Source organism: Ochotona curzoniae, unplaced genomic scaffold, assembly GCF_017591425.1.
Source record: "Ochotona curzoniae isolate NIBS_2020 unplaced genomic scaffold, NIBS_Ocur_1.0 patch371, whole genome shotgun sequence".
Lineage (NCBI taxonomy): Eukaryota > Metazoa > Chordata > Mammalia > Lagomorpha > Ochotonidae > Ochotona > Ochotona curzoniae.
The window spans coordinates 822177-841135 of record NW_024466941.1 but is presented as its reverse complement, the minus strand read 5'-3'; the positions used below and the strand labels follow the sequence as shown (position 1 = coordinate 841135).

The window sequence follows — 18959 nt, the reverse complement described above, 5'->3', positions numbered from 1 at the left end:
TTTCTAGTGTTTGAGTCTTATTTATCAGTTAGGATAAGCATGAAAGCTTAAGCCTATGGAGTTAAATCTGTTTCTAAGCCTGACTTGAGTTTTTTGATGTCTTAGAATCTGGGTTTCTTTGCCTTAATTTGATCTGAAGACATTAGACTCCCTCGGCAGTTTTCCCTCCTTTTCCTTGGGTAAACTTCTGCTTCCTAGTTGTGCCGCTGATATATGTATAGTTTCGTCCCCGGTCCGTCTGACTGCAGCTGAGCACACTCATCTTTGTGACACACGTTAGTGTTCACAAGTCACACCACTGCTCTCCCTGCACTCTTCAAATCTGTCTCCTACATGGGACTTCGTAGCCTTGGCTTGTACAGGTTCTTGGCGAGAACATGTGTCAAGGAAAGGAGTTAAGGTGGAAGGTGAAAATACTGGGAAGGGGACAGAAGGAAGAAACCAGAGAGGAAGTGGAAGGGGCAAGGACAGGGGAAGGAATGAGCAGAAAGAGAATTGGAAGTAGAAATGTTCAACACTGAAGGTGTCCAACTGTAGGTTGTGATGTTAATATATGTTTCTCTATATGTAGGAAGAGTCAGAGCCTGTAACTTCTAAGGCCTCTTCAACAAGCACACCTGGTAAGTTGAAGAGACGTACCTTAACATTTAGAAGCGTTCTGTAAATATTAGTCCTGCCCGCTTAAGAATCCCTCTTTCTCCTGTGTTTGAACCAAGTGGCTGCTTGCTTTCTGTGATATTCAAGTTCATGGCTGGCCCTGAAAAACATTAGCTTTCGCCAACCCAGAAATCCTGCTGCTTTATTCCTGATAATGGGAGAGCTGCTAAGTCTCAAAAAGTTTTTTCATATGATTCTTTAAAACCTATAGTTTTTCGTATTCTCTGTCTATTATTGTTGGTGATTTCAGTTCACAAAAAGAAGGAAAATACATGATTAGATGAAAGGGAACTATTTTTAGTAATTGATTTTTTTTTTTTAAGTTTTATTTATTTTTTATTGGAAAGTCAGATATACAGAGAGGAGGAGAGTCAGAAAGGAAGGTCTTCCATCTGCTGGTTTACTCCTCCACTGGCCGCGACAGTCAGAACTGAGCCGATCCAAAGCCAGGAGCTAAAGGTTTCTTCCGGGTCTCCCACGCGGGTGCAGGATCCCAAGGTCTTGGGCTGGCCTCAACTGCTTTCCCAGGCCACAAGCAGGGAGCTGGATGGGAAGTGGGACCGCCGGGATTAGAATTAGTGCCCATATTGAGATCCCGGCGCTTGCAAAGCAAGGACTTTTAGCCGCTAAGCTACCGTGCCGGGCCCAGTAGTTGATTCTTAAAGGTAAACAAGTGGACATGTCAGCTAGCAGTGCTGGCTGTTCCAAAACATTGTCAAATTGAGAAGGATATAATCTGAAGCATTCATTTGAATTGTATGGATAATCAGAAAAATAAAACTTCTAACTTGGAAGCTTAAAAAGATAAAGCTTTTGAAAGTGTTCTTGAATTCAGCAAAGTGTCTGATATGGAGGACTCTTGGGCTTAGAAGATATACTTGGAATATTAGCAAAGTGTATTTTACTGGAGGTGGTTAGTACCATATCCAAGCTGAGAATATGAAATTGTTTCAAATATATATTGCTTCTTCATATTTGAAGTCTTTAGAGTTAAACTGTCTCCCTTCTGATCTATTTTGGAATGATATGACAAAAAAGAAAAATGTTGAATTAGTATCTAGGTGGTCTCTAAGGCACCATTTTAGGGAAATGTCTGTGTATAGTCAACGTGTTTTGGTTTAGAGAGACTACCACTTGCCTCTAGGCTTGCATTTTCACAAAATACATTATTGTGTATGACTATAGACCCCACCCTCTCTGTCCCTCAGTCTCATTTTGAGTAGTGACACTGTAAGCATGTCATCATTGACATGTCTACCTTGTAACTAGTTTCCTCAACACACCTGTGGACTCTTAAACAGGTTAATTTATATATGTATATATTCAGATTTGTTAGTTTTAGTGGAAAGTAGATTTAGAGACAAGACAGAAAGATCTGGTGTCCACTGGTTCGCTGCCCAAGTGACCACAGTGGCCAGAACTGAGCCAATACAAAGCCAAGGGTCAGGAGCCTCTTCTGGGTCTCCCATGCAGGTGCAGGGTCCCAAGGCTTTGGGCCACCCTCCACTGTTTCCCCAGGCCACAGGCAGAGAGCTGGATGGGAAGTGTTTTCATAAACCTTTAGTCAAGCACATGTGTGTGGTTGTAATATAATGAAGAATTCATTCAGTTGGGCTTGGGGCTTGGTTTTTATTTGTTTCATTCGGTTTTCTTTTTGGTGTGATGTGTTTTGTTGGGGTATTTGTGGGGGTAGGGGCAGACATCTTCCATCTGCTGTTGCACTCCTCAAAAATGCTTGCAGCAGCTGATGCAAGTTAAGATCCAGACCCTCTGAAGGTAACCCTAGTGTGCACTTCCTCCTGAACACATCTGGCTCCTTCCAGAGAAGACAGCCTTGTTCTCTCTGCTCCCAGGGGAGTGAATTGCACTGTACTGCACTCCTCCTCGCAACCAACTGCATGAGCCCTTCTGAGATTAATGGGGGAGCAGGTGTTTGACCTAGAGGGAAAGACATCCTTTAAGATGTCAGAGTGTCTGATGGCTCTGCTGCCTGGCTCCAGCTTCCTGCTCATGTGCGCCCTGGGAGGCAGTGGTGATGACTCAGCTAAGTTCCACCCACCACTAGGGGCCCTGGCTTGCTTTCCCAGCTCCCAGCTTCAGCTTTGGCCCAGTCCCAGACAGTGCAGGCATGTGGGAAGTGAACCGATAGATGGACCTTGGTCTTGGTGTCTCTGTTTATTCCTATTTTTCAAATAAGTAAGTACCTTTTAAAGACAAAGAATTTGGCTGGTTAATGGAAGATCTCTCTACTGCCTGCACTCTGACCACCTTGGAAATGCTTCCTAACCTTTCCACCTACCTCTTTGGTAACAACTGCCCCCTTCAAATTATCTGTTTATTCAGGACTTGTTCCTATCTGCTCAGCCAGCTGCCAGTGGGGTGTTCTGGTGATTCCATCTTTCTGGACCTCATGATATTCCCTGGTCAGCTCTGAAACTTGTTACGACTCTGGTGGTCACTGAGAGAATGTTTTAGCTATTAGAATATAGACTAAAGACTAAAAAATATAGTGAGAAAGGGAGGAATCAATGATTGGTGAGATTTTAAGGCTTAATGCCCACATTTCTGCTTGCCACCACGGAAATTCAGAATCCTGAGAGAGTTTGCATTTAGTTGTTTATATGCATGGTTTGAGAGGCCACAGGCTACCAAAAGGAGAATGCACTGAAGGCAGTTGAAGGACTTCAGAACTTGGTGCAGTTTCTTTGTTAAGACTGTGCAGTGGAATCATAACCTCACAGGCCAGTATAATCTTTTGTACTGATTGCTGAGTCCCAAGAATTATCTTAAGAGTCAGGGAAGTGCAATTCAATTTCATGATTCCCAAATTTATTTTGAATTATCTGAGTATTTTACCCAAGAGGCCTGTTTGAATTAAGGTGAGATGATGCTAAGGTTGGCATTGTGGCACAGCTGGTTAAGCGACAGCTTGCAATGCTTTCCTGTCAGAACACTGGTTTGAGACCCGGATATTCCGCTTCTCATCCAGATCCCTGCTAAAGTGCTGGGGAAAGCAGATGATGTTTTCAGTTTTTGGGACCCCGTCACCCTGTGAGAGAACTGGACAGAGTTCTTGGCTCCTTACTTCATCCTGAGACACACCAGCTGTTTGAGCCATTTGGAGAGCAAACCAGGAGATATCTCTGTGTTTCTCCCTTTCTGACACTCTACCTTTCAAGTAAAGGAATAAATTTTTTTTTAAATGAATGTTGTGGGGCCTGGCGGCGTGGCCTAGCGGCTAAAGTCCTCGCCTTGAACGCACCAGGATCCCATATGGGCGCCAGTTCTAATCCCGGCAGCTCCACTTCCCATCCAGCTCCCTGCTTGTGGCCTGGGAAAGCAGTGGAGAACAGCCCAAAGCTTTGGGACCCTGCACCCATGTGGGATACCCGGAAGGGGTTCCTGGATCCTGGCTTCGGATTGGCATAGCATCGACCGTTGCGCTCACTTGGGGAGTGAATCATTGGAAGGAAGATCTTCCTCTCTCTCTCTCCTCCTCTCAGTATATCTGACTCTCAAATAAAATAAAATAAATCTTTAAAAAAAAAAGTTGTAGTACATAGACATTATACACATTATTTGTTTTGTTTGACCATTGGCAGTTAAAATGGTATGGGTAAATATCCCATTCTAATTAATATAAACTATCGTAGTTAATAAAAATTATCTTTTTCTTTTTACATCTGTATTAAAGAAACCTATTACCCTCTGGTTTATAGAATTATTATATTTTTGGCATAAGAGTCTATGTTTTTCCTAGGAAATGTCACGCTTACTTCTTATTTTAGGGTTTAGTATTGCGCAAATTAGAATCCTTCACATTTAGAATTTTAAATCTTTATTACAACCACATAAGCAAGTATGATGGCATTTAGTAATTCGTTGTTTTATAATAACTCTAGAAGAATATAAGATAACATTTATTTCTTATTTTTAAAGAACCAACAAGAAAACCTTGGGAAAGAACAAATACAATGAATGGCAGCAAGTCACCTGTCATTTCCAGGTATTGGTTTTTTTCCCTCTAAATCTTGTACTATGTTGTATTTCAATAAGAGGTTAAGACTGCATATTTATTGTAGAAATAATTTTACCCTACATTTATTACCCAAATTGCCTGGAACGGAAGATAGCTTTTATCTCTTTCAATTTATTTTTTTTGAAAAATTGATAATAACAGAAAAAGAGAAATAATATATCAAATTCTCACACACTCATTCTGGGTTCCCCAGTTAGCATTTGAACATTGTCTCAGCTATTTATGTATCCACAGTCCCCTGCTCTGGGTAGCTGATGAGCAGTTTGCCTGTAAGAACTTGACCTTACATGCTGTACCCCTCCAAACAAATTGAACCACTGAAGTGTTACATTATCTCAAATAGGGTGTAGCTACTTTCTTGTGTGAATAACATCTTCCATACATTTTTTTCTAATCCAGTTTTGGAAAAATCTTCTTAGGTTTTAAATTGAAGCATCATTTGGAAAGCACAAAATTAGTTTGGTTCCGTCTCAGCTGGAACCTCTCATCAACTCAGAGAAGCTGGTGCCCCAAAGCAGAATGAGTTGATGGGAGTATCCACACATGCTGGCAAGTCGAACAGACTCAGTGTTACTTAGCTAAGCATATTCTGTTGTCACAACCAAGTCTTTACCACAGGTCTTTAACATAGGTGAAATGTTTCCTTGCTTTATGAGACAATTTAAAGAGTGTATTCTTCCCAGGGGGAAAAAAAGATGTATATCTAGATTTTAAAAGTATTTACCTTTTTCTTTCTGATTTTTGCCTTGTTTTTGCATCAAGAAAAAATAGACACTGATTATATTTTAAAAAAACTAGAAGAGACCATATTATTTTCACAAACTGGTTCTGTGTTAGCTAAGTCTAAATTTGGGCTTGGCTTTTGTATGGCTCTTTCTGTTGGTAAGAAAGATTTGGTAGTGAATGTAGTTTCGCATGTTCCCCAAGGTAACTAGTTTGCTGTACTTCAGAACTTTTGGCTTCTAAGTCACTGAAAGATTATCATATCTGACATTAGAAGGAAGTAGAGGGAATTGCTTTTGGTGCACCTGGGTTTTTTTTTTTCAGTGTAGTAGAGAACTAACTCACACGTGGCTGTTTCTCAGATCCCTGTTTAGAACTTTGATATACTTATTTAATATTGCAGTATAAATATACTTGGTAAGCATAGTGCAGGGAATGGGTGTGTGCTGTGCAGTTTGTTCTTTGCAGATATAAGATGTGACAACAGCATTTTTTCTGCCACCACTCCACATCCTTTGTTGTTAGGAGTTCCGTAGTGAGCTTACCCCCAAGCTAAGCATAAACTCAGGCTGTTACAGGGAGATATGCAAGAGGCTCTTCATGTGGAATGTATTCCTTACTGATTGGTTTTATTTCATGAAGGAAAATATGTTCTTTGAAGGCTAATTCAGTTTAGTACATGCTCTGAAGTTCACTAAATTGAAAGTGTTTTTATATGGTTTAGCCAAATCTTAGTTTTCAGTATCCAGAACTACATTGTTACCATGTTCCAACTCTGTTGGGTGATTCCTCTCAAAATAAAAGTTGTGAAACACTGATTGTTTCCTGGATTCTCACACACTTTTAAAAGCTTTGATCCAACTGCTAATACCTGTGCCTTAATGTTTCACCAAAAGAAGTTTCAAATTATAAAAGAATTTTAAAATATGCTTAAAAGACTAAGCACTGTATTGGCTTTCTTTAAGTACACTTGATTGTTGGTCTGTATTGCAGAGACCTGTTTCTCTTTGTGCCATGATTAAATATGAATATCCTATAGCATGAGACAGTGCTTTATGCTGTGTGTAAAGGAAGATGCGGGATGATAGAATGGAAGCAAGAATGTCATCATTGAAATGCTTTAAACTGTCACACTGGAAAGTTTATGAATTTTACAGGTCCTGTATTTGTGATCAGAGAAAAGTTCTTCATGTCTCCAGAGAAATGTTGATTTTGTGACTATGTAGAGCTACCATGATTTTGAGTATCACTTAACATTGATTCTATTAGAATGTTTTGTGTTTTGACACTTATTGAATCTTTATGGCAGTAAGCTTTATTAAGCGTACAACCTATAGAGAAGCTGTTGTGTTCATGTTGTTTTATTTTCTGTAACTGTCCAACAGTATCCTCACGAGGGTAAAATTAGTCTCAAATATGTTTGTTGCGAAAATGATTATTTTAACAGCTCTTAATGGTTTTCAGTTCTTGCTTTGTTTGATACATCTTAAAAGCTGTGAATCAGTAATGTGATGAGAATTATTTTTTAAAGTTCTATTGTATACTCCTTTAAATGGTTTTTCCCCTTCATAGACGGGATTCTCCAAGGAAAAATCAGATTGTTTTTGACAACAGGTCCTGTGATTCATTACACAGGTATCATCCCGCTGTGCCTTTGTGATTGGAGACTTTGAAGTAACATGTGCAGGGCAGGGCTGAGCTTTTTCTACCTGGATTGGTAATCACCACACGAAAAAGATTCATTTAGGTAGATTGAATACTTCATTTCAGATTTATTTTCGACACTTAAAAAAAAAGCTTGTGTTACTTTGTAGTTAGCTCAGGATAAATACTGAGCATCAGGAATGTGAAGGTGAATCTGAGGCCACGTGCGCGAGGACACATGAGAAAGTTCATGGAAAATGGAGTTAAAAGACAAATTTATTTGAGTAGGCTTTTTTTTAACACTTCATAATCTGCATTTTCCATGTACATTTTGAATATCTCAGGCTGTGTGAGTAGCTGCAAGTTTTTCTCTTAAAGGCCATTTTCTTTATGATTATAAGTCAAGGCTTTTAAAAAAATGAAATAAAAGATCCTCTACTGGGCATCATTTATGTTGTATCCACAATTGTGGATAATGTATTCTTTATGAAAAATTTCTGAAATCTAGATACTTTGAGGTATATCAAGTATTTTGAACAAACTGATATCTGGCAACCTGAGCAGGTGGTCAGTTTTCTAGGATAAGCCCTATTATGCTACACATTAATTAACAAAAATTCCTAATGCAGAGTGAACTTGGCAAAGTCTGGATTTAAATGTGATAGCGCAGTCATTTTATAGGCATGATGTCAAGAGGTAACGTTCCCCTTCATCAAGTAGTGAAACTCTTCAGAGAAAGCCTCCTATTTTGCCATCAATTATGGGAAAGTCCATAGGTTAGAAATAACTGGATTTTGTTCATGTTACGATGAATGTACACATCAAGTCTGCTGGAAATGTGAAGTAAAAACAAAACGGCAGAAAACGCCCGTGGCCTGTAGCAGGGAATGATGCTGCAGTTGAACTCTTTGGCCAGGTTATTTGCTGAAGTTATCATCAAAATGTTTGGTAGGCTTGTTTTGTCAGGCAATTAAGTCTCCATAAAATGTTTAGGTTACAGTAGTGAAACTGTTTTTTCTGCTGTTTTTGAAGTGATTTGATTGTCCTCAACAAAAGATTAATTTTTAAAGATCTGTTAGCACATAAAAAAATTATATTGAATGAAGATTTTTCTATAGTGAATCTTTTCCATTATCTTGCTGCTTTTACACAAAAAGTGGTGATTACTATATTCCTTCAGTATGAAAAGTTCCCCCCTTTCAAATTAATTTTCATGGTGGTGGTGGTGGTGATGGATTGCATGTTAGCATGAGTTAAACTTTTAAAAACTTGCATGCCTCCACAAGTGTTTATATAACCGAGACATTAATTGTTGAATAAATATGAATGGATAGTCTGTTGCCTGAGTAGCAAACCACAGGTGTCCACATGAATTACAAGAGGGTGTGTATTGTGTTAACCTAGAAGAAAGTAGCAAACACAGACAGCGGGGAGAGGGCGGCAGTAATGTAATCATTTCAGTCTGGAGACTGGAATAGGGAGCGTGATTGTGTGAATGAGCAGTGTGTCAGCCCTGAAGGATATGCACTAGACATGGCTCCTCCAGAACACCACAGCCTGCCCGATACGGATCCCAGTGTGACTAGAGTTTAGTAAGCAAAGCCAGAAGAAAGGCAGTCCTTTAATGAACATTGTTTTCTTACCTTGTTCATGAACTTTATTATCTTACCTGATTCACAGAAACAAATACTTAATAAAGTAGAATTGGTTGATTTCAGAACAATATTTTAAGCAGTAGTATGTTTTACTACTAAAGCAGTTTAACTCAGTATTTTATGTTCAAGAATGATGCTTAATGGGTTTGAACTATTACATGTAAGAATTCTGAAGGTATAACTTTGGTTTCTAACATTGGTGTTCTGCGAAGTTGAAAACAGGTGATTTGACTGTGGTTTCTGGTGGCATGCACTTGTGGCCCCTTAAATACTGGCCTCTTGATCTACACTGTTTCAGAAAACAGGAATAGGAGCATCAGGCAAACCCTGAGTTTGTTATTGCCAGAATTGGAGCGGGAACATGACTGATTCGATATTAACCGAAGATTTATTTTGTCACATAAAATTTTAATAGGACTTAAGTTTTTGAGAAGTGTAATAAGAATGGACAATCTTCTTCCTGTTTGGCATTTTCTAATCAAGATAAATTTATGAACTAATCACTCCCAAAACACATCATTTAAATGATATCACCATAAAAATTCTCTAGGGATGAATATAATTGTAATAATCATTCCCAACATTATTGTTTGTCTGAATGCTTCAAGTGGAATACAGTTCACACAGAAAACCATGCTTACTAGAATGTTTCCTTCCTGCAAATGAGGCATAAAATCTGTAAACTGACTTATGTTAGAATAGTCAAGTCTTTTTCCTCCCATTCACCTGTCAGCTGTTTAGTAGATAATGTGAAGTTTCAAAGGAGAAGATCAGGTTGTGTTCAGGAGCCTCCGGTGTTTCAGCTGGCCTTCTCATCACTGTCTTGATCCACCTGCCACGGGTTACCAGGTTACCTGCCTCGTGCTCAACGCTGTCTGCTACTCTGTACTGAAGAAGTCTCACCATCTTGTTTCTTTTTTGTAGTTTATTTATAAATAACTGAATATGCTCAGCATTTTCTGTTTTATGTTCTAATCAGTTGACCGTTTTGGCAATTAAGTTTTTAACACAGTGTATGTTGCTTAAGAAATGCATTGGAATCTGGTGTTGGGTCAGTTGATTTGCAGTTACTTAAGAATGTTTTACTATTGAGTGTAGTTGACCTGTCCGGGAAATTTCATTTGTACAGACCAAAATCTGCGCCCTCATCCCAGCCCAGTGCCAATGGAGTGCAGACAGAAGGACTTGACTACGACAGGCTGAAGCAGGTGGGCCCTCAGGAATGGCTTTTCTTCATTTTAATTTGCTTTCTTGTATTTGTATACTTGACATGGATCCTGGGTGCACTTTAAGAGAACATAGAGTTAAAATACTATATGCAAGTTGAAACAGTGGCATTTGTTGTTCAGTCCATTTTACTGTCTCAGAGGGCATCAGATTCCAGGCGTGGTGGTGCAGCATGGGCAGGGTTTGGTGGTGTGGGCTCATCAAGTGTAGATGCATGCTGAGGGGCGGGATGGTTGCAAGATGACCATGGGCTTCCACTTCCCTACCCGCTGGCAGAACTGGACCCAGCAAATCTGATTTGAGCAAGAACAAGAGGAAATGCAAACAAATGTATGCACAACATTACGGAAGAGTATAAGTAGGGAAGTATAGTGGGACAGCCATCAAAGAATCATAGTTTAGAATGTTTAGTAGTTCAGTTAGGAACACTTGTTTGTTTTTAGATGAAATAAGTAACACAACAGATGTGTATAGTTGTCATTTTTATAAAAGGAAAATATACTGTCCATGATTTGTATACATATGGATTCTATTTAGTACCTGTGCACTCATGAAAAAGTAACAGCAATTGAAAATAGGGTTTTTTTTTAAAGTGTTTTATTTCTGAAAAGAGACAAAGTTGGATTATTTAGGTAAATCTGATTTTTTTATACTGCAAAACTATTTGAAAAGTGAAATTGAGTTGCATAATTTGAAAAGGAAGCTTGTGGTCAGTAACAGGTCTTTGTTTTGTTGTATAATCAGGAAGGGCTTTTTGTGGACAGAACAATTAAGTTTTTCTTGTGAAATGCTAAATTCATTAATTCAAACTAATCTTTCTCAAGATAGCTATTAATTTTCACTCATTAAAACTGTGTCACTTTGTCATACTCTGTTTAGGTTTGGATCCACAGTTCTTTTTTTGTTTCTTCTTCTTCCTTAAAGATTTATTTTGTTTATTTGAAAGGTAGTGGGAGAGAGGCAGATCTTCAGGTCACTGGTTCACTCCCCAAATGGCTGCAGTAGCTGAGTCTGAGTCAGGCCCACACCAGATTGCAGGAGTTCCATTTGGATCAGCCGGCCATCCTCTGCAGCTTTCCCAGGGGCATTAGCAGGGAGCTGGACTGGTAGTGAAGTGCCCAGGCCTTGAATGGGTGCTTATATGAGATGCCAGTGTCTCAGGCATTAGCTTAACCCTCTATGCTGCAACACCAGCCCTGGCTCCAGTTTGTTTTTATTTGAGAGGCAGATTTACAGAGAGAGAGAAATATTCCAGCCCCTGGTTTATTCCCCAAATGGCCTCAATGGCCAAAGTTAAGCTGATCCAAAGCCAGGAGCCTGGAGCTTGTTTTCCTGGTCTCCCACATGGGTGCAGAGTCCCAAGGACTTGAGCCAGCCTCTGCTGCTCTCCCAGGCCATAAGCAGGGAGCTGGATGGGAAGTGGAGCAGCATTATACAAACCAGCAGCCATATGGTAGGCCAGCACTCAAGGCAGGGCATTAGTATACTACTACAGCAGGCGCCTGCCAGCTACAGTTCTTAAAGGGGAATCTAGTGCCTTGCTGTTCAGTAGAGACACTCACCGACTGTGGGCTTTAGACATATCTGAAGGTGTTCCAGTAGCCAAGTTAAAACATTCCATATAAGTGGGTAAAAATAATTTTAATATTTTAGCTTGATATGATATTTCATTGAGCAGTAGTATTTAACACTTACTAATACTTCCCTTTACATAGTTTTTTCATGTTAAATATGTGAATTCTGGTATGTTTTGCACTCAGTCCACACTAACCCCAAATGCTCAGCAACAGCACTCGGCTGTGGGGTGTGCAGGACCCCGTTCCCCTTCTTCTCTGTTAGCTGTCAGGGCAGCACCTGTGCCACGGAGAGCCAGGGTCACTGACACACGCTCTGTGCTGGTTCCTGAGACGTCCTCGTACTTGGCGCCTGATGGCAGATCTGCCAAGAGCTGGTGGTCCTGTTCAGCATGACATCTTCTTCCTTGGAACTTCTTTTTGTGTTGCCTCAGACTGCTACCTGAGGAGTGGATTAAGAGCAGAGCTGTAATTTTCTAGAAACTACCAGAATCGTACCTTTCCCTGGGTCACAGTAATTATTTTGGTTTTAGAAAGAAGGCTTTCTGTTTCATACCTTGCTAGAGTATAATCAAAATTTGGAGGAAAAGAATGTTATTAAAATAAAAATTTGCCAAGGCTAAGGAATTCCAACAAATGCAATTGTGACTCAGGGAAATCAAATAAACATCAGATTTTGCAACATACTGAAATTTTCTGAGTTAAAAAACTTCAGTATTTTTTTTAATTTATGTTTTGCTCTAATTTTTTAGGACATTTTAGATGAAATGAGAAAAGAATTAGCAAAGCTAAAAGAAGAACTCATTGATGGTAAGTTTTTAAATCAGTTTGTCACCTCTTTACAATGGAAGTTTAAGAATAGCCTTTTTAAAAGATTTATTTATTTATTGGAAAGTCAGATATACAGAGAGGAAAGACAGAGAGGAAGATCTTCCGTCCAGTGATTCATTCCCCAAGTGAGCGCAATGGCCAATGCTATGCCAATCCGAAGCCAAGATCCAGAAACGTCTTCCGGGTATCCCACATGGGTACAGGATCCCAAGGCTTTGGGCCGTCCTTGACTGCTTTCCCAGGCCACAAGCTGGGAGCTGGATGGGAAGTGGAGCTGCCAGGTTTAGAACCGGCGCCCATATGGGATCCTGGTGAGTTCAAGGCAAGGACTTTAGCCGCTAGGCCACGCCGCTGGACCCAAGAATAGCCTTTTTTTTTTTTAAAGATTTATTTTTATTATTTTTATTGGAAAGGCGGATATACAGAGAGGAAGATCTTCCGTCTGATGATTCACTCCCTAAGTGAGTGCAACGGGCTGATGCTATGCCGATCCGAAGCCAGGAGCCTCTTCTGGGTCTCCCACGCGGGTGCAGGGTCCCAAAGCTTTGGGCCGTCCTCGACTGCTTTCCCGGGCCACAGGCAGGGAGCTGGAAGGGAAGCGGAGCTGCCGGGATTAGAACCGGCGCCCATATGGGATCCCGGATGTGCAAGGCGAGGACCTTAACCACTGTGCCACCGCGCTGGGCCCAAGAATAGCCATTTTTAAGAAAACAGTGGTAAGGGGCACTTTCCCGCGTATCCTGCCCTTGACTTAGCTTTGCCTGTCAGTGAGGGACTCTCTCCTGCATGCAGTGGGAAGTATTTGTAAGAGAAGGGACCAAAAGAGTTTTTTAAGGAGACTTATTTTATTTGAAAAGTGGAGTTGAGGGTATATTCCATAAGCTCCCCAGGTGGCTACAGCAGCCTAGCCCAGCCAAAGCCAAAGCCGGTGCCCAAGCAGTTTGGCTGTACGTCATCACCTGCCCAGGCACAGAAGCAGGGAGCTGGATTGGAGGTGGAGCAGCCAGGAGTCCATATGGGATGCCAGCACTGCATCCCCTAATTTGCTGCTCCACCGCATAGGCCCACAAACGGGATTCATGTGTCAGGTGCTGTTTGTTGCTAAATGGAAAGCCAGGTGTCTTAAGTTACCTCTACTCATCCATTGCCATCTTTGAGCCCATGGAGTCATGGTTGTTTTTATTTTGTATACGGAGAAAAATAAACATAGGAAGGTCTGTGCAACAAAATCTGCAAAGTCAGTTTTTTTTTTTTTTTTAATAATTATGTGTGTATGAACGTAGTTCTTAACTCTTCTTAAAGAATGAATCACTTGTTGATTGTTAAATCTTTTCCTTCTCCAGCAATCAGGCAGGAACTGAGCAAGTCAAACACTGCCTAGACAGACTACCAGAGGAGAGGACTTGAATCGGGAGAAAAATTATTCCTACAATCTTTAACAACAAACCCCTACATTTTGTGAGCTGAAAGAAGAAAAGTGGAGACAGAAGGAGGGAAAACCTACACTCCGAGAGCCTTCAGACATTGTGACTCTGCGACAAGCTAGTTCCCTCCAGTTTGCTGCTTTTTATAAAAAAACAAAAAAACCTTTACTGCAGGATGGAAAAGAATTGTGTAAGAATCCCTGTGACAGTTATGCAGATAGTACTAAACCCGCCAGGCAAGATCACCGTGCGTTGAAATATTTTCATGTCAAGATAAAATCGCACATTTTCCACAATCCATTGCTAAATAAAGAGAAGAAAGGCTTAAGAAGTTTTTTTTTTCCCCAGAGAGTACTGATACTGATGAAGAATTTAGCATATGCTATATTGTATTGCAAATGTTTCTCTCAGGTTTGTCTTCCTATCATATTTGATATTCCATGAATAATTGATCAGCCCTATGTTGGTTAACATCTTTAAAATGGGGAACAAACAATTGTACATGCTTCTGAAGGGTGATATTTACAAGGAACTATCCTAAAAATGATTTGTCCAGCTTGAGGAATTTTAGAATGATAGGAAGTCTCTCAAGTTAGCCTTCATGCAATTTTGTAGGTTCAAACATAAATTTCGTCCAGCATTTAAAGATTTAGATGCCTTCCTAAATTGTTACAATGCTTTACCAAATCTATGACTTCTACATAACACAAACCAGTGGTCAAATGTAAGACAATATATTGTAGATTTACTATAGGTTTTCAACCTTTTTTAGATTTATGCATGTGGACATTTTTATAATATAATTACAACCGCCACAAAGTTAGCTTTTTTAAATTGCAGGCAGTATTGCATGTCATACTAATCCGTAGTGGCCTTGACGAGGCCTAGTCCCAGGGAAAACATTTTGTAGAGTTACAGGGGAGTGGGAGGAAGGGAAGGAATAATTTTTTATTTAATTTCTGCACTATCTTTCTCAAGTACCTGCATGAATAATGAGAAATATTTTGTGACTTTAATTGGTAAATATGTTAACAAAACCGAGTACTGAAACTACATCATGTCTTCAGCTCTCTGTATCTTAACCAGTAATTTCAGTGGTCTGAAACATGATTCCGAACTTCGTGTGAGTCAGAGCTCACTGTGGAACTCAAATGCTTCATCACTGAATCTGGCAGTTACTCTTAGCCAGGTGCCCCTGCAGTTACTACACAGGGACTCGGGTTCCTGGCTGAGAAACAAATAACAATGATGGCAGCAATTAAGGTCACAGAAATCATTAGCAAAAGGGAAACCACTGAAGACTTGTGCTGCAGCTTCCGCTTAGTCAAAAAGGGAGACTTAGGTGGTGGGAAGAAGGAGTTAGATACTGTACTTACCACCCTCTGTGTGCGTGTGTGTGTGTGTGCGTGCGTGTGCGTTTCACTCCTTTAGCATTGAGACTAAACTAGAGAAGAATTCCTATACGTTACCCTCACTACTTTGTGGAAAATCTAGGAAAAAAGAACTTCCCCAGGCTCTCCATCCTGATGATGTGCCATATTTGCTTAGACATCTTTGATCATCAGATGTTGTACTAAAATTTTGAAGAAGTTGCCCACTGCCATCTTCTCCAAGTTTAGTATATCCGTTCCTCAGACAAAGCCTGTGGGTGGCATGGTTTCCTAAACGCTGCCTATGTGTAGCCATCACCACTGCAAAGAAGTGTGAATGCGGGAAGTTTGTTCCTTGTTAAATGGTTCAGGTTTCTGTTAGAAACTTCATTTCAGATTAAGCTGATGGATGAGCTGTCATAGTTCAGGTACACAGTTCTTTTTGCTAATATTCATTGTCACGCAATAATAGTAAAGGCATTAAAGAAGTACTGTTTTCAAAAGAAATAGGCATTCTCATCTGTATTGTACTTTTTGGTTATGCAACCACGTTAACGCTATGAACATTTGTGTCCCTTACAAATCTGGTCAGAAATCACTTTTGATTTTGTTGGGTAAGTTAAGTAGTCTTTAATAGGTAGAGTACTGGGTACAAGTGGTCCAAAGTAAGATAACTTAAAGAACGGTAATTCTTAAAAAAGAAACTGGTTTATGCACTAAACGTTTTGTGCCTTGGTCTAATATTAACATGATGTCTGTGTAAAATGACAGAGATGAACCAGTGTTGAATCATGCTGTGTTTTCCATCATGTCACATTCTCCTGGACTGCTAAATGTATTCTTTCCAAGAAGTTCAACTAGATTTATTGTATACATTTGCTGTCACCTGTGACAGTTGTGTAATTAAAGTGGGAAATGGAGGCTTAAGTTATTCTCCTTACCAAACCCATATTCTTGGAACCACATTTTGATGATGGCTTCTGTGCCCCTGGGCGTTGGATGTCTTAAACTGAGTACAGCTTAGGGGATCCTTCCTTACTACAAGGAGGCACTGCTTTCCTCAACACTGTGATCTGACCTGTGACAAATCTGTACCATACACCATGGAAATGGCTGACGAGTCAGTTGCAAACAAACTGAATGTACAAACTTTAGCGCTGGTGCTGAAATCTCTGCCGAGTAGTCCCGATTTCAAAACGTGTTTAAAAATGTGCGAGCCTCAAGTGTCAATCAAGCTGAAGATGAAACACTAATGAATGTTGAATTCTCATGCTTTAGGCGTACTTTCTTTTTAGGTTTTTCAGTTCTCTGCTATTTTTACCGTAACTGTTTCATTTAAATTTCCTACACGCTAACTTCGTTTGTGCGATTGAAATAAAATTGCAGTATATACACATTGCTTGTTTGTGACACTTAGAGCTTGGGAAATATAGTTGGTTCTAAAACGTGATGTTGGATGTAAAAAAAGACAGTGTATGGAGAGGGGCCTGATTAAGTCATGAATTTTCAGTATCAGAAACGTGCATCTGCATTAGGCTCACCTCAGAGAAGTACTGCTTTTTACGCAGTTCGAGATAGAATCCTCTCAGAGATGGAGTGCCTAGAGAACATAGCTTTGGATAACTATTACAAAAGCTTCCATATTCCACTAGGGTGCTAAGTGTGTTAGATTGCATTTATTGCTAAACAACAGACATGTTCATATACAAATGACAATTTCAGTGTATTGTAAGTTTGAGTTGATCCGTGTAAAAAATTTAGCAGAAATCTAAATCACTAACATGAGCAGTGACTAATTTCTGGGTTGGTTGGTTTGGTTTTTGGTAAATGTTGATTCTACCAGGGAAGATTAGAATACAGATGGGATTGTGTCATTGGCACTTGGACTACACAGGAAATAGCACTCAGAACAAATGGACGGGGCTAGGTGTTTAAATGCAGAGGTCTTGTCCCCCATTGGGTCCAAATGTTTCTGTTCAAGTTCATCAAAACTGGGAAAGTACGGTTTTGGCTTGCATTTGTGTGCACACGACTAGCATCTGAAACAGCTGACATTTAAATCACACCTGTGGGGTGTCTGCTATCCCACCACCACACCACCTCTAATTAACGGTTAAATGACATCTTTTTTGAAGATTTATTTATCCCCATTACAAAGTCAGATATACAGAGAGGAGGAGAGACAGAGAGGAAGATCTTTCGTCTGATGATTCACTCCCCTAGTAACCACAACAGCCGGTGCTGCGCCAATCCGAAGCCGGGAACCAGGAACTCCTTCCGGGTATCCCACACGGGTGCAGGGTCCCAAAGCATTGGGCCGTCCTCAGCTGCTTTCCCAGGCCACAAGCAGGGAGCTGGATGGGAAGTGGAAGTGGAGCTGTCGGGATTAGAACCGGCACCCACATGGGATCCCGGGTGTTCAAGGCGACGACTTTAGCCACTAGGCCACACCGCCGGGCCCTGAATGACATCTTAAATCAACTTTCCGCAGGGTGAGCCAAGAGGTCCCATGTCAGAGGACCTGAATTTTACTTGCTGGCTCTGGCTCCTGACCATCCCGCTGCTGCACACCACAAGAGGATATGGTGTTCTTCAGACGGGTTCAGACCTGCCACCCACATGGGACACTTGGCCAGGCACTTGGGGACAGATGTGTGGTCACTATTGCTTAGCTTTTCAGAATAGAACGGTTTTCAATGTGTTGTAGGTGTTGGTGGGACATCAGAAAAGTTGGTCCTGACAAGTGTGAGTAGAGCTGACTGCAGCAGTGTGCAGAGTGGATCCCAGGCGCCAGGGGGCAGTCGTGCGAGGCTTGGATCGTTGAAGAAGCCCAGGCGCCTCTACTTAGTCATTATTAACAGGTGGGAATTTGAAGCTCTAGCCACCTGTCTGTAATCTAGTTTCCTTGGCCGCAGACATGGGGGCAGGGCTCATTACGGAAGGGTCAGTTAGTAAAGCTGAATTCGCAATTAGTGTTGGCCTACTGGTGAGATGGCTTTGTTGCTCAAAGGAAACGTGGAAGAGTGTTGCAGATCCACTTCCTAACAGGTGACGCACACCCCCCGTGCTGCCTGCGCCCAGTTCATTCCAGCCGCAAACCCAGGGCTGACCACAGGTCTGCCAGCTCCCCTGGGCTACTGCTTGCTTGTTCGGTTTTGATCCAAGAAAAAGGAGGAAGGCAGGCCACTTTATGTGTCGTTTCCCAGACGTAAGTGCAGCATTTAATTGTTCCAGAAGTTTAGACCTAAAGAATGGGCGTGATCCCGGGTGTCAGGGGATGTCTGGACAGCTCGGGGCCATCGGTGTGTGTTGCTGGGTGGGTCTGCACGCCACTGCTGGCAGGAGTGCATGGTGACTACCTGGGACAAGTGTTCCTTCTGCCACACACAAGGATGTAGGGGCGCCCCTGAGAGCCACACTACACTTGGGACTTGGCCAACACCCTTGGACCTCTTTGCTGAGAATACACTTCGGTGGGTTTCCTGTTCCCTAGCGCTGCTGTGCCATTGCTTATTCCATCACTGTTGAGAGATAATACTTGCTATAAAAGTACATACAAGGTTTTTGTTCAAAGACAAACAATTTCTGGTCAAGTCGATTTTGGCTTTTGTTCTTTGGCTCTTGGGATGTGTATGTGTGTTGGAGATTTTCTTCTTGTTAACAAAATGACATGTTTTTATTATGGCTGCTTTTCTATTGGTTGTAAACAAAGGATTTCTAACAAGTGATTATCTCAAGATTATCTCAAGACATCTGTGATTGCTGCAAAATATTTCTGTGACACTCTTACTGTGCTTAGACATTCTCACTGAAAT

General features: G+C 40.9%; 1 protein-coding gene across 1 annotated transcript in view; it reads left to right on the top strand.

Annotated features, from left to right (window-relative positions):
• LOC121167464 (protein enabled homolog) overlaps positions 1 to 15099 on the top strand; it is a gene marked incomplete at its 5' end in the record, with an annotated part of 68400 nt that extends 53301 nt beyond the window's left edge. Inside the window, 6 exons of the mRNA XM_040996882.1 lie at positions 572 to 620; positions 4597 to 4663; positions 6992 to 7054; positions 9848 to 9926; positions 12272 to 12329; positions 13694 to 15099. Of these exons, the coding sequence (XP_040852816.1) occupies positions 572 to 620; positions 4597 to 4663; positions 6992 to 7054; positions 9848 to 9926; positions 12272 to 12329; positions 13694 to 13731 (354 nt within the window). The remainder of the gene's footprint in view (positions 1 to 571; positions 621 to 4596; positions 4664 to 6991; positions 7055 to 9847; positions 9927 to 12271; positions 12330 to 13693) is intronic.
• Between the last annotated feature and the right edge of the window lie 3860 nt (positions 15100 to 18959).